This window comes from Mustela erminea, chromosome 2 (assembly GCF_009829155.1).
Source record: "Mustela erminea isolate mMusErm1 chromosome 2, mMusErm1.Pri, whole genome shotgun sequence".
Taxonomy (NCBI): Eukaryota; Metazoa; Chordata; class Mammalia; order Carnivora; family Mustelidae; genus Mustela; species Mustela erminea.
In genome coordinates this window covers 39046040-39061323 of record NC_045615.1, presented here as the reverse complement: position 1 = coordinate 39061323, position 15284 = coordinate 39046040, and the positions used below count along the sequence as shown (strand labels likewise).

General features: G+C 35.0%; 1 protein-coding gene across 6 annotated transcripts in view; it reads left to right on the top strand.

The window, feature by feature from the left end:
• The window catches only part of GRIA2 (glutamate ionotropic receptor AMPA type subunit 2), a 167144-nt gene that overhangs the window by 95946 nt on the left and 55914 nt on the right, over window positions 1-15284 (top strand). For all 6 annotated transcript variants that reach the window (XR_004283190.1, XM_032332693.1, XM_032332688.1 and 3 more), the window contains exon 6: window positions 3823-3984. Coding sequence is in view for 5 of the 6 variants with exons in the window: in XM_032332693.1 (XP_032188584.1) it covers window positions 3823-3984 (162 nt within the window). In the remaining variant the exon portion in view is untranslated. The remainder of the gene's footprint in view (window positions 1-3822; window positions 3985-15284) is intronic.

Sequence of the window (15284 nt, the reverse complement as noted above, 5' to 3'; positions counted from 1 at the left end):
ATGACCCTGAGTTCGTGACCTGAGCCAAACCAAGAGTTGGCCGCTCAACCCACTGAGCCCAGGCACCCCTGTAGATTTGTTTCTGTAGGTAGTTTCTGGAATATTTTATTGTTCTATCAGAAGACATTATTTCTAGTAATGATGGGGGGAAAAACTTTATAACTAATAAATGCTGTTTTCACTAGAAGGTGGTACCAGTGATTTAGAATATTAAATCTCAAATCTGCATGTTATTAGTAGAAGTTGGTTGTTCAGATAAAACTTCTGTTTGCCAGTGAAATGGCTATTATAAAACTCATTAGAATTTATCTATTGATACGATATTGCAGATCCTAAATGACTCCCTACCAGAGAAGCAGGGGTTAAAATAAATGAAGCTCTGTATTCACTCTCTTCAGAACTACATTCTGTGCAGGGAACAGCCTGGACAGTCAGTCCCCTGTGTGAATTGTGCCATTTGATGAACAACACAGAGCCACATTGAAAGCCGTGATCTTTAAAAATGTCCAGATGGAGAAGATTATATTGGAACACTGAGAAATAATGACAGAAGGTGGCTCATCAATTTGAGTTGATATCTGATGCTATGAAATGGAAAGAAATGTACAGATGACCAAAGTGGGGAAAAAAATAGAAAATAGAAAACATGTGCCTGTTGCTGTCATCTTCTAGGGAGGAACATGGCTTGTATTTTTTCTGAATTCAAATTCTGCTTTTCCATTCCTGAATACTTGGCATCTTCACCGTATGGAACTTTCAGTGAGTCAGTAAGTTCAAAGTATCTGAGGAGTGTTGCAGTTTCTGAGAATTTAGAGGGCACTTGAAATTTTCACTGACATTTAAAATTGAAGAATGCCATTCAGAGTTGAAAAGCTTTCATCTTCCAGACTCTCGATTGGAGATATCTCCCTTTCTCTGTCTAGGGTCTAATGAGTGTTAAATGAGGTGGTGATTAAAAAAAAAAGTCCTCAGATACAGCTATTGATGAATTTCCTCAGGAACAGGTAATGATTGATTAGGCTCCCAAAACACAGATTGTGATTAAGTTCCTGATACAGCATTTAAAAGGATAATTTGTACATAAAATGATGAAGAAGTGGTCATAAAGGGAGGCAGTTTTCATTTCTTCAACCTAGATATGGACAGAAAGTACTGCAATCCACCCTGACCTGACTACCATACAGTGAAGCACTTCATCAGGTAGCCTCCCTCAAGCACATGGAAATTCCAAGAAATCTTTTATTGTCTGAGTGTTAAATAGCCAAGGAGAATCAGGTATTTGAGAAAAGTCTGGGCCATGAAGGATGTAATACAAAACAAATAAATGAATGAATAAACAGAAACAGGGCAGGCAGAAAACACACAAGAAAAATGTTTAAAATTGTAAAGAGTATCTGCAGAGTAATAGGAGAAAACTAACTCTCCATAAAGAAGAGAGAAAGTATGTTATGAAAAAGAGGAAAAACTCAGAGAATAAGAAAGAATTATGGAAAGTTAACTTTTTTTCTACTACAACAAGTAAAATTATATGACTTTGATGATAAGTTTAAGAAAAATCTTCTAGATTATGTAACAAAATGACAATACAGTATGAGGTGGTGTGTACAGGGAACCTGTAAAAAACTAAGATGTTCAATCTAAGAGTTACAATGTCATAATAATAGGCATTCTAGAAAGACAGACAGTGAAGGCAGGGGGAAGAAATTATCAAAGAACATTCAGAAAAATTCCCAGGACTCGATGACACAAATATGCCCATTGACTACACAAAACAATGAAAGAAAAGAGACTTCTTTTATGTTTCAAAGAAAATGTCATCATGAAATTTCAGAGATCAATAGAAGATCTTGAAAGTTTTGGACAGGTAAGAGGAGAAGGCAGAGAGAAATATGAAGCAGGTCACATACAAAAAATAATTAGAAATAATGACATTGTATTTTTCAATAGGAACAATAAAAGTCAGTGGAACAATGTCTTCTTATGAGAGTAATCAAGTGTCAGAGAAAAATGAAGATATTTTGAGACATTCAGTGTCTCAAAGAATTTACCTCCAATGAGAGGTAAATGAGAAACTATTGAGCACTCTGGAAGAAGTGAGTAAAACATGAGAGATTAGTGATCCAGGAAGTGAGAGAACAAGTCAGCAACATGGTGAAGGGACACTCCAGAGTAACAGTTGCAGAAGAGATAGAGAGAGGCATCAATTCAAATTGCAGCATTCAGGTCTCCTATAAATTAAATATTCAGAAAAGAGAGAAATAGATTATTTGATATTTTTGATATTACTTAAAAAAAGATTTACTCATATAAACATGAAAAGTTCTCATGGAGTAAGTAGAGAAAAATAAGAATAGGTACATAGAAAACTATAGTAGTGTAAAATGAAGCAATTATTAACATTAGAGTGAGATACTACTCAAGAAGGAAAATGCAGGGACACCTGGGTGGCTCGGTCAGTTAAGCTCCCAACTCTTGATGTCCACTCAGGTCAGGATCTCAGGGTTGTGAGACTAAGCCCCATCTCTGTGCTGAGCATGGATCCTACCTAAGATTCTCTCTCTCTCCCTCTCTCTCTGCCTTTCCCCTCTGACTAGTGCTCTCTCTCTCTCTTAAGAAAAAAAAAAAAAAAGGAAAATACAGTCATACCACATTATTTGACTGCTCTGAATAACAGAATTATAAATATGATAACTGTGAACATGAAAATGGGTGAGCAGGTAAATGTGGATGAATTATATACACATCACACATAAGCAGAAACTCAATAAAGATATCTAAAATTGATAAACTAAGAAAAAATAGAGAAAATATGTGCAGAAATATGGAGGTAAATATATGAAAAACAAAAATTACTGAAATTGCTTGTTTTGAAGCAGCTTAACTGGAGCATGGACGGGGCAGAGAAGAAAATCTGTGACTTTTGTTATATATATTCTTGCACTATTTGCATTATTTCAATAAAAAAAAAATTTGACCCAGTAATGAAGTAATTATGCTTCTTTACACAAATAGCACTAAAATAGGTTTTTAAAATCAATAACAAAGAAAAGATTCTCCCATATTTGAGATTCGGGGATATTTTCAATCCTTATGCAGAATAATGAGAAGTAAATGTATGAGGTAAAAAATACTTTTAATTGTGGTTTATTAAAATCATGACTTCGTCCTTGAGATAATGTCCTCTCAAATTAAGATAGAATTTATGACAGTGCAATATTTGAAATTAATGGCAGCACCACATGAACGTTTTACTAATGACTGAATTCATTATAATAACAAGTGATTGATTTTTAAACTTTCACATATTTTATAAAAAGTTAAGCTCCGTACTTAATATGATATTGTTTGAGTGTTTGCAAATGATGATTAGGCATTTAGTACCTTCCGTTCTCATTTTAAAGATGTTTTATCACCTATGAGAATGAACAATTAAAATAGGAATAACTTGCTTACTATGTTATATCTCTTGGGGAACTAGCTTTATGTTCTTGAGTATTTATAACTATGTGGTAGTGCTCTGTTGTAGATTGAATAAATAAAACCCGTACTTATCCACGGAAGATTTCTCAGTAAAATGGAGAGCTTTTATGTGAGTACAACCAATAAACAATCATTGATTAAGGATCCGCTGTGATGCCAAGATGACAGTAGGTACTAGTGCAGAATATTGGTTGATAAATACACGAAACATTTCCTCCAGGCTTTTTTATATCTCATGTGTTCTTTGACATTTGTAAAACCACAATGTATGGAGTTATTGGGTAAATGTTAAGTTCTCTTTGAGTCTCAATGGAGAGCCTGACATATGTGCTCTATGTCTAGGGATTTACTGATGGAGACCTATTAAAAATTCAGTTTGGAGGTGCAAACGTCTCTGGATTTCAGATAGTGGACTATGATGATTCCTTGGTATCCAAATTTATAGAAAGATGGTCAACACTGGAAGAAAAAGAATACCCTGGAGCACACACGACTACAATTAAGGTATCTCTCTATCTACAAATAAGTCCATCTACATCTGGATCTATATATCTGTATCTTTATCTGTATCTAACTTCTGGCAAGTAGTGTGTTCTCTGGGACACTCTAGGAAGAAGATGAAAATCTTTATTTGTTTTAGGGACAAAAAGCAATAAGTGCTTTATGAAATCAAATGAGGAATCTTTGAATTCTAAATGCAGTGCACTGTTCTGATATGAACATGACCACACTCATCTTTTATTCTCCATGGGTCTGGACTTCACTTGTTTATTCAACATATTTTATTATGTGTACACCTACCTACATATATTTACCTCTAAATATTAAATGCTTCTGCTGTTGATAGGAAGGTTTTCTTCCTTCTGTTCGTCGCCTTATTGACAGCGGAGATAAGAGAGGATCATAGCGTCTGTGAAATGAGATGATCACATTCTTTATGAAACTAGACTTATGAAAAATAAGAGCAAAAGTTGCAAAGCATGGGCGCCTGGGTGGCTCAGTGGGCTAAGCCGCTGCCTTCGGCTCAGGTCATGATCTCAGGGTCCTGGGATCGAGTCCCGCATCAGGCTCTCTGCTCAGCAGGGAGCCTGCTTCCTCCTCTCTCTCTGCCTGCCTCTCTGCCTACTTGTGATCTCTCTCTGTCAAATAAATAAATAAAAATCTTTAAAAAAAAAAAAAAAAAGTTGCAAAGCATTTCAGATACATAGTGATTTCGTTTGTTTATTTGTGTATTATTAAGCAGATGTGTATGAACCAGCCAGGACAGTGTTATTTTAGTTGCTCTCCCAGTTTATACTTCAGACAGAGGTTTTGTGGTTGTTTTCTGCACCTAATGAAAAGAAAAAACAGATGTGGATTTTTGGCTTTAAATTTGTGTCTGGCTATGAGACTGGTCCTAGGTAAGGATTGAAAGCATTGAATTCTCTATTTTCGGATATGTGAATAGATCCTGTTAATTATAAGTTAAATTCAAGAAACCATCTCGGAGAATGTTAAAGAATAACCCAGAGTTTTTTTTTTGTTTTGTTTTGTTTTGTTTTTCTCAAAACTAGGTTACTTTGTTTGGTGACATTCACTGATATTCCCATGTACACTGTTTATAAGAGTACTGTGGGTTTGTGGGGGTACCTTCAGGTAGCAAAGCTGATAAGACAAACGGACATCTAGTCTTTTCATTGATGTCAGGGTATGTCTCCACCTGTGCTCAGGGTCTCTCCACCTGCTGCTCTCATTCTGTGGAATTGCAGGCTTCCATACATTCCAAGATGGTGCCTTTAAAGCTCTCTGATGAAGATTGCATGTGGCATTCATCCCCAAATAGAACTAAAGTGCTCCTTTTGAATACTCGATTAGTCACCGTGTTCCTACCACTGCTGTCTACTGTGAGAAGGATGAGAGCAAAATGAGATGACTATTTTCTCATGGAAGTCATATCATTATTGAAGTGCATGGGTCATGTATCAAAATGCAGGGCAAATTTGGGGCCTGAGAGATTTTTAGCAATGCATTCTGTTAACAATTTCACCAAAACCTAGCTCCAGATTTCACTCTGCTGGGAGCTTACTCCCTTCCCGCTGTAGCACTTAAAAACAAAAACAAAAACAAAAGTAAAAACAAAAACAAGACCCCCCCCAAAACAAAAAAGACTCTTATCTTTGAAAATCCCCAGTCTAATGGAGATTAACATGTCAGTAAGCAAATAAGCAAAACAGAGACTGATGCATGTAAAATATGCCAGCTCTCCACATATGATTAGGACAGTATGGGGGAAAGGATGTTAAGGAGGGCTCTCCAGGGGTGGGTGTCTCAGCAGGCTTTTCACGTGGTTGAGCAGGAGAAAAACTATAGGAGGGAGTTGGAGAAAGAGAATGTACACAGATTCAAAGTGATACAAGGGCATGACAGTGTCAGGAAACTGTACTTTATCTTTTTTTTTTTGTTTCTCTGTTTTGTTTTGTTTTCTGCCGTAAAAATTCAAAATACATGGATTGGGTGAGAGATGGACCTTTTGTGGGAGTTACCAAGAGATAAGTCTCTTCTAATGTCAGCAGATGTAAAAGATAGGAATCACTGGACAGGGCTTTCATGATTTTTTCTGCTCCATGGGTAGAAAAAAGGAAGAAAAACTACTTGGGGGAATGATACAGTATTTTCTAATAAAAAAATAGCATTATCTTCAATATATGATCTGTTTAAGAAAGGAAAATAAGAATATTTCCTAATGAAATTATTTCTTTATATATTGTCTTTTGGGTCATTGACTGTACCAGGTACATAGCCTTATAATTTAAGTCATGTTTTATTGTCATTAAAATAAAAACTTAGTTTATAGGCATAAAAACCTGCAAAAATGCAATTCAGTACATGAAATTTTCCCTGTGGTTAGGCTTGGGAGATAATATAAACTATTTCAAGTTGTGGGAATATTAAATAAATGATTGTTTTAAACTTTTAGTCTTCTCCAGAAGTTAACAAATCTTTGATAGTTTCTTAGTTAAAATCATCCTTATTTAATAAATACAAGTAAAATATAAACATTTCAATATTTTGCATATTTTAATAACCAAGAAATATGTTAATAATGTTAAATTTCTTCATTCTTATACTCTGTACAAAAAATTACGCTAAAGTCACTGTACACAGATTTTACATCTGGTTCACCAATTTGCTAATTTCAGGCAACGTTCATTCATTTATTCATTTATCAATGCATTTATCCATTCAATGCCTATCTATTGAGTTTTTATTCTGCAAGCTGGCACTGTTCTAAGTGTCAGAGAAATGACAAAGTTCCAGTCTGAGAGCATTAAGGAACCACCAGAGGAGAGTTTTGATATAGGAAGATTACTGGTTACCCTCTTCTGCAACGCTGTCTGCTGACAATAGATTGTAGGGTTTGCACCTGATGGTAGGTGAGCTTTTAGGACGATATCATGAACAATCCAGGCAGCCAATGTAACTGGTTGTCTTAACTGTGGTGGTGGCACCAGGAAGGAGGGAAATGAATGGGTTTGTTACAATTGCTGAGTCTTTCAGATTTCTTTATTTGTAAATGAAAAAACTATTGCAGCAATCATAACCATTCGTTTATTATATAGTGATATAAATTCAGTTGAAAGATATTTGTGGGTTAAAAACAAGACTCTGAAAGGCAGTCTGCATCATTTGTGTCTTCCTGACCCCAGTGTCCTACAGTGCTTTACACACAGTAGACACATAGTAGATATTTGTTGAAATGAAAAATATAAAGAAACCCTTTGAAAATAACAAATCACTGAGAAAGAAAAAAAAGTAATTATCATTTCTGTGAACTTTGGCTAAAATTTCTGCACTAATATTTGTTTTGCCTTTTATTCAGCCCTGGCATAACAGTAGTGGTACTTTACTTAACCATCATCAGACCAGAACCATTACGGCACCTAGATTTAAATGGACAATTAAAGCGACCATTTTACTTTCCTTAAAAAAAAGAAAAAAAAAGTTTTGAAAGAGGCAGTTAATAAAGATGATTTGGCACTCTCTCAAAAATAATTTACAAATACTTCTATTTTTAGATAGATTTTCAGTGTTTCCGTGTCTTCAACAACTTGTAAGATGATAGCTATCCATTCAGCCTGGTAACATCAGCAATCTGAACCTTGGTTCAACTTCTGCATCTGTGATATTCTGCTGATGTTAAGGCATTCAACAATAATACGTGACCATGACTGACCTTTTCATGGCCCTTTAAATAATGGTTTTCCCACCAGAATCTCATTTCAGTCAGGAAAGGACTTAAAGCACAGACTCAAACTTTCTTAATTGCTGCCCTAAGAGAGTTATTAGGCCTGTCTGAAAATAGCATAATCTTTTTCAGTTCAGTAATTAGCGCCATGCATTATATAGTACCCTAGTGGCTTAATAGAATTAATTCTGCTTCTTGAACATTTTAACTGACCAAACCACTGCTGACACATTGGCATTCCCTATTCCTAATATTAAAGTATTTTGCCACACAATAGCCTAGAGGCTTGATGTGTTTTGTCTCTTATATTACATGGCTTGAAAAGTATGTAAATGGTTGAAATAAGCCCGTAAATTAAAATTTTGATACTGGGGGCACCTGGGTAGCTCAGTCGATTAAGTGTCTGCCTTGGTCTCAGGTCGTGATCCCATGTTGGTCTCCCTGCACAGCAGGAAGCCTGCTTCTCCTTCTCCCTCTGCTGCTTCCCTCTCCCACTGTTTGTGCTCTCTCTTGAGCATGCACTCTCTCTTTCTCTCAGATAAGTAAGTAAAATATTTAAAAAAATAAAAGAAATGATTTTAAAAATGAAGTAAAATTATATTGGTAAAATTTTTGTTAAAAATAATTGAAAAAATATATTGTACTATTTAAATGTATGTTAGAGCATTAAGAGTAAAAAGGCATACTACTATCTGTAATACTACTGCAGGATATCTGATTCATTTCATTTCCACATTTCTTCATCTGTAGAGGGAATAAGTTAGGCAATTTATAAGATTTATCTCAAACATCTAATGCCATGATTATGTAAAGTGCTAATTTGACACTTAATAAAACATACACTAATACTTTTAATTTTTACTGAATCTATGATTTCTCACATGGTTCTTCTGTCTCTCAAAAATTATAATGACTTGCAGGCAGTCATGTCTCAACTCCAAATATCAAAATCAAACCCTAAAATATCTTGGAACATATTTGTTTATTTTCCCTGGATTAAAAAAGATGAGGAACTTTCACTTTGTTAGAAGATTCTTAGGAAGTGGAGAAAGTCTGGGAGAAATTTATGCAACCAACAAAATAAAAGATCTGTCTCTAAGAAAGTCTCTCCCTGGCAATGACGGGTGAATCAAACCAGATAATGTTTTGATTTGAGTATCTTTTCTCCATCGTGATGAATCTAATTAGTTTTATCTGAAACTTTTGAGTGCTTACATGAACCCAAAGTTTCAGAATGTAAAAGTCTTTGTCCTTAAGCAAAACTCAGTCAGGGTCAGTAGCCCATCTGAATAATTCAGGTAAAATATGTTGTTTTAATGTACTCTTTTTACATGAAGAGTATTTCTTCACAGGGGCTTAAAAATTATTTTTACTACTCAAAAAGAATAATAAAAATGTTAAATTTGATTTCTTTCCAACAGACCTGGTTTTTTCACCCTTGAAGCTCTGTGCTTACTAGATGTTGATTTTTTTTTTTTTTTTACTTTGTAGTTACAATTTAAAGTTTATTAGAGCAGTTTAAGGTTCACCACAACACTGAGCAAAAAAAGAATTTCTGTATATCTCTGCCCCTCACCCCAAGCACAACTTCCTCCAATATCTGCTTCACTCACCAGAGTGATTCATTTGTTAGAACTGATGAATCTTCATTGACATCATGATTACCCAAAGTCCATATTTTACATTATGGTTCATTCTTAGTGTACATCCTATAGTTTGGGACAAATGTACAATAACATTCTCCCATCATTACAGTCTCATAGTGAATATTTTCACTACTGTAAAAATCTCTGTTCTGCTTATTCATCTCTCCTCTTGCGCATAGCAAACACGGAATCTTCTTTACTGTCTCTATAGTATGCCTTTTCCAGAATGCATATAGTTAGAATCATTAGTATGTAGTCTTTTTAGATTTTCTTTTTTTCACTTAGTAATATACATACAAGGTTCCTTCATGTCTTTTCATGGCTTGGTAGCTCACTCTTTTTAAGCCCTGATAATATCCCATCATATTCCGTTACCTGGATGTATTGTTCACTTACTGAAGGAAGCACATCCTGGTTGCTTCCAAGTTTCAGCACTGTGAATAAAGTTACCTCAAATATATGCACGATGGCATATATAAAAAAAAAATATGCACGATGGTTTTTGAGTGGATGTATGATTTCAACTTCTTTGGGTAAATACCAAGTAGTACAATTGTTGGATCATATGGTGAGAGTATGTTTAGTTTTCAAGAAACTGCCAAATTGTCTCCCAAAGTGGCTGTACCATTTTGCATTGTCATTAGCAATGAATGAGAGTTTCTGTTGCTCCATCGATGTTGAGTTTCTGTGAAGATCCTGTGACTTTGGGACGCCTGGGTGGCTCAGTTGGTTGGGCGGCTGCCTTCGGCTCAGGTCATGATCTCAGCATCCTGGGATCGAGTCCCACATTGGGCTCCTTGCTTGGCGGGGAGCCTGCTCCTCCCTCTGCCTCTGCTGCCGCTCTTCCTGCCTGCCTGTGCTTGCTCTCTCTCTCTCTCTCTCTCTCTGGCAAAAAAAAAAAAAAAAAAAAAAAAAAAAAATCCTGTGGCTTTGTGTGGTGAAGTTTCGAAGGGCACACATTCAATGAGCCTTAAACAGCCTTATCACAGATACTTCTTTTCCAGAGGGTGATCTCCAAATTTAAAATTAAGACAAGCGAATGAACTTAAATGTATAATGTATTTACCAATACTGGTTTTTTTTTTTGTTTTTAATGGCTCTAGTTGATCTTAATCATTGCTCAGGATCAAGAAAGAAAGAAAGAAAAATAAAGAGAGACTTTCTAAAGCTTTTCTTATAGGTTTACTCATTTTTCCTAGAACTCATCATTTTTGACCATTTTGATATCTTGATAAAATGAAGAAATTGAGAATTATATTGTGAGATTCTTAAGGAACATATCATTCAGCATATTAGAACTTTAATCAGGGGCACCTGGATGGCTCAGTGGGTTAAAGCCTCTGCCTTCGGCTCAGGTCATGATCTCAGGGTCCTGGGATAGAGCCCCACATCAGGCTCTCTGCTCAGCGGGGAGCCTGCTTCCCCTCTCTCTCTGCCTGCCTCTGCCTACCTGTGATCTCTCTCTCTGTCAAACAAAAAAGTAAAATCTTTAAAAAAAGAATTTTAAATAAGTGATAAAATTTTATTTTTTTATTTTTTAAAAGATTTTATTTATTTACTTGAGAGGGAGAGAGAGAGACAGCAAGAGAGAACATGAGAGGGGAGAAGGTCAGGGGAGTAGCAGACACTGACGGAGTTGGGAGCCTGATGCAGGACTCATTCCTGGGACTCTGGGATCATGACCTGAGCCAAAGGCAGTTGCTTAACTGACTGAGCCACTCAGGCGCCCCAAGTGATATAATTTAAAAAATGAGTATATACCATTTATCAGGCCATAAGGCCTTTAACAGACCAAGGTTGTTACAGAGAGCATTATTTTTATTAAAAGTAATTGGTATTAAGGAAATTTTTAAAATGGTAATTTGTTTGGACAATGGATGTTCTTCAGACAAAGCTAAACTGGAATTGTCACTACAGGATTTCTTACAGCCTTTAATATGGCAATGTGAGAATCAGTTTCTGAATTTATTGCCTCACAGATTCTTGTGGATTAGGATAGTGGTTTCCAAAACAGCAAAACGAACTAGTTTTATATACCAGGTTAGATAGTAATAAAAGGAAAAAAGAAAGCAAACATGCTGTTTAATAACTTGCATTTTGGGGCATACTTTATACGTCACCTGGCTTCTCATTTCCTCTAACTGTACTCATTTGATGTGTTTGCCAAACAAGGGCATCTGCTGTCCCTGTGTGCAACACTGAGGAGTTTCCTGGGACTGCAGATTTGCTGTGTAAGACAGAGATAACATTCATTAACCTGACAAACCAAAATGGTTGGTCACTGTCATTGTCACAGAAACACAGAGATCTGGACTCAAACTCCACCTTAATTTTTTTCTAACCCTGGGCAAAATATAATCTGTTAACTTAGAATCTTCATCTATAAAACTGGAGTAAAAGTATTTGTTGCATAGAATTTTTTAAAAAGGGCTCATGAGGAAACCACCCTGCTCAGGTTAGTCGACATGAATTCTTTTTTCCTCACCAGCTTTTCCAATACTACTATGACATAGGAGAAGCATTGTTTTACTTATTTTGTTGATAAGAAACACTTTATTTTCATTGATAAAAAACACTTTATCTTACCCAAGGCAATTGAGCAGTAAATGATAGAATCAGGGCTTGGGCCCTGCCTTCTGGTGATACATTCAATACTTTATAAACCATATATATTTCAATTTCAAGTGTCAAGGAGAGTTTGAAAGTAGTTATTCATAGTAACTTTTTAGCACTTTTATAACATGTAAAGTCTAGTACTTTTTCTTTGAATATCTTTTATTTTAGCTCAGTGCAGATGACCCATGTTTAAGCATAGATACTATCATAATAATGACCCATAAAATGTTATGTTATAGTCTATTTATCCTTTTTGTATGTTCATCAGATCCTAAGTGTACATAGAACTTCTCTATTCCTTGTTTTTGTTGGCTGTCAGAATACTGATTTCTGGTTTTAGTGATTATAGTAATGTATTATTGAATAATGTCTGATGACTATTGGGCATAACAAACATGTTTAAAATGCATATTTCATTTTGTACTGGAAAAATAAGTCTCAATAAACATACATTTAAAATGGAATAAAAAGTACATTTGGAAAATGGACCATAAAAACGTTTTCCCAGATTTCTTCTTAAAGTGTGGATAGGATGCGATTGTGATATAGCACTGCAAAACATAATGGTCCCCCACTGAATTATAAATTTCCAACTCAGCTGAGGGATTTCACAGAACATAAACACCAGGACAGAGATGATACATTTGTTTTCAAAGAAGGAGATAGTTACATTGCCATCATGTTCCCTTCAAGTTAATTTACATCTAGTTTAGGGAATGGTAGAACTGAAATATCTAACTCTCCAATCAAAAATATGAATATATTTGTTTAGGAAAAATAAATGAGCCACATATGTAGAACATAAACAAAGAGGAACTCTGGATATAGTGTCTGTTTATTTTCTCTCCGTCCAGAATTGTGTTTTTATGATTGTGACTTTTAATTTAAAACAATAATGGGCTGGAGACTTGATTAAATTTGAGCATTTGAAAAAGGTTGAAAGGATTTTTCTTCTTAGCATGCTCATGCTCCGAATCATAATTGTTAACATGTCGCATGAACCTCAGTGCTTTTAGTTCATTCAACCTAATCTTATTTTTTAATGTAGTTTGCCAACATTTATAGACCTCTAAAACATTTAGCAGATGGCTTGATAGATTTCTCATAGTAATGTGAGCAGGCTGACCCAATGAAGATTTTGGCTTTTCACTATTATCATAACATTTTTAATGTGCATTGCAATACTTCTTTTTTTTAATATCCAATTTATTTAATTTAGGCTCTATTTCCTATTCAGTAACCTAGACTTTATTTTAAAAATTACACTGGCAATGAACTAATTACTGTATAGGAAAGCAAATTAACCAATTTTTTCTCTAGGAGAATAGAAATAAGCATCTATGTAAGGTGGATAAATCTAATATGTAATCTTATTTCTCCAGATATTTTCCTAAGTAAATAGGATTCAAAACAATGTCTTTTTCTTAAGAAAACAGTACATGAATATTCTAGAATACTTAGAAAAGAAATATAATCATGTTTGCTTCCTCTCTATTATCATAACCATTTTGTTTATTTTTATTTCCCTTATTTGTGAAGAGATATTACCATTTTTTTAACCATTCTCATTAATCAATGAAAAAGGTATTTTTAAAATTTAGTTGTAATAATGTTTTCACTAATTTTATAATTGACATTATTCATGTTGTTATATAACCTTTATTAGCATCACTTTTTAATGGCTGCATTATACTTTCTTAAGGCAGAAAGTACAGGTTTTAAGGATTCTTTATAGTCAGAAATGTGGGTTGTTTCTAAATATGGATGGATCTGCTACATACTATATTTTGCTAATTTCTCAGATATAGTTTGGAGAAAAAGGTTGAGATTTTTTGGAAAAAATGGTGATGGGTTTTACTTAGATCTGTCTAGTTAAGATATTTGTGGGAACCTCAAGTGCATCCATCCAGGAGATAATCTAAATATGTAGAGGAATCCTATATAGGCCTGTAATGACGTTCTTTAGGTGGTATCACAAGAGAAGAAATAAGGAAGAAAACTTAGAGGTAAATATGAACATCTTTTTACAGTTTACTACACTCAGTCACAGGGCTCATGCCTCAAAATTATTTTCTCTTTTTCTTCTTCTTGCCAACTTTCCCATCAAATTTGACTCATTCATATGGTCAAATGAAAGAGATTCATTTAAACTAATACATACAAAGATTAAATGAACGATAACCTCACACTGCCATTTTGGTATTAGAAAAATGGAGGCTTACAAAATTTCTGGATACATGGAGGGGATGATTCATACAACATGAACTACTTTTCATATGTCTTATTGTAATATCTCTCATATTAAGAGGATAAATCTGACATTTATCTACTATCAGGTTGATTTATAACACTATGATAGACATATTGTGATTATCTGCTTATAACCTTTTCACTAGACTGGAAGAGAACATGAATCCTGTAAAGAGAGTGTCCAATATCAAGTTCTCTGACTTCCCCACCTACATTCTTTCCTTCCTTCCTAGGTCTTTTTAATGTATCTGGCCCTGCTCTGGTCTCTGAGAATCCAGTGGTGTAAGATGAGTTTTCTACTTCCCTAGAGTAAATATTCCAGTGGGGACGAGAGATGAAATAGAGAAATAAAGAATTCATGAACAAGATATTCAGATACTAGTAGCGACTATGAAGAAATAAATAAGGTCATGTGAAGAGGAGTGATTGAGTCCATGCTGGGCAGGAAGGGCATCATTGATGAAGTAATGTTTGAGCACATACATGTAATTTAAAGCCAAGAACTGAGCGAGACCACCTCAAGAGAGAGAGAAGAGGGTTGATGTGGAATGGCAAGTTTAGAAAATTCCTCTTAAATTTTTTAATGAAGGAAACAGAAAAAAAAAAGCAAGGGTTAGTATTGGAAGGAGATATAAACCTAAGAAGCAGTTATTGTAGCTATCATCTATCTATCTATATCTATCTATTTACCTACCTACTGATTGATTTTTCTATCTCTCTCATCTATCTACCTACCTACCCATCTGTCCTCTGTATCTATCATTTATCATCATCTATCTCTTTATTTGTGGTAGGAGATACCAAAGCATTTGAAGTGCTAATAAAGATGATCCAGTAGAGAGAGAGAAAAGGCTGATGCAGGATATTGAGGTTGTAATTGTAGATGAAATGTCCTTAGAAAGATCAGAGGGACTGTATCTGTGTGCTGTTGGAGCGTCTGTCCTTATGAAGAAGCATGGCCATCTCGAGTGCTGTCAGCTCAGGAGGGAAATAGAGAGAATGTGATCGTGGCAGTTTTGTGGTTGAAAGGTAAAAGGTTTCTGTCTGAAGGCTTCTATTTTTTTTGG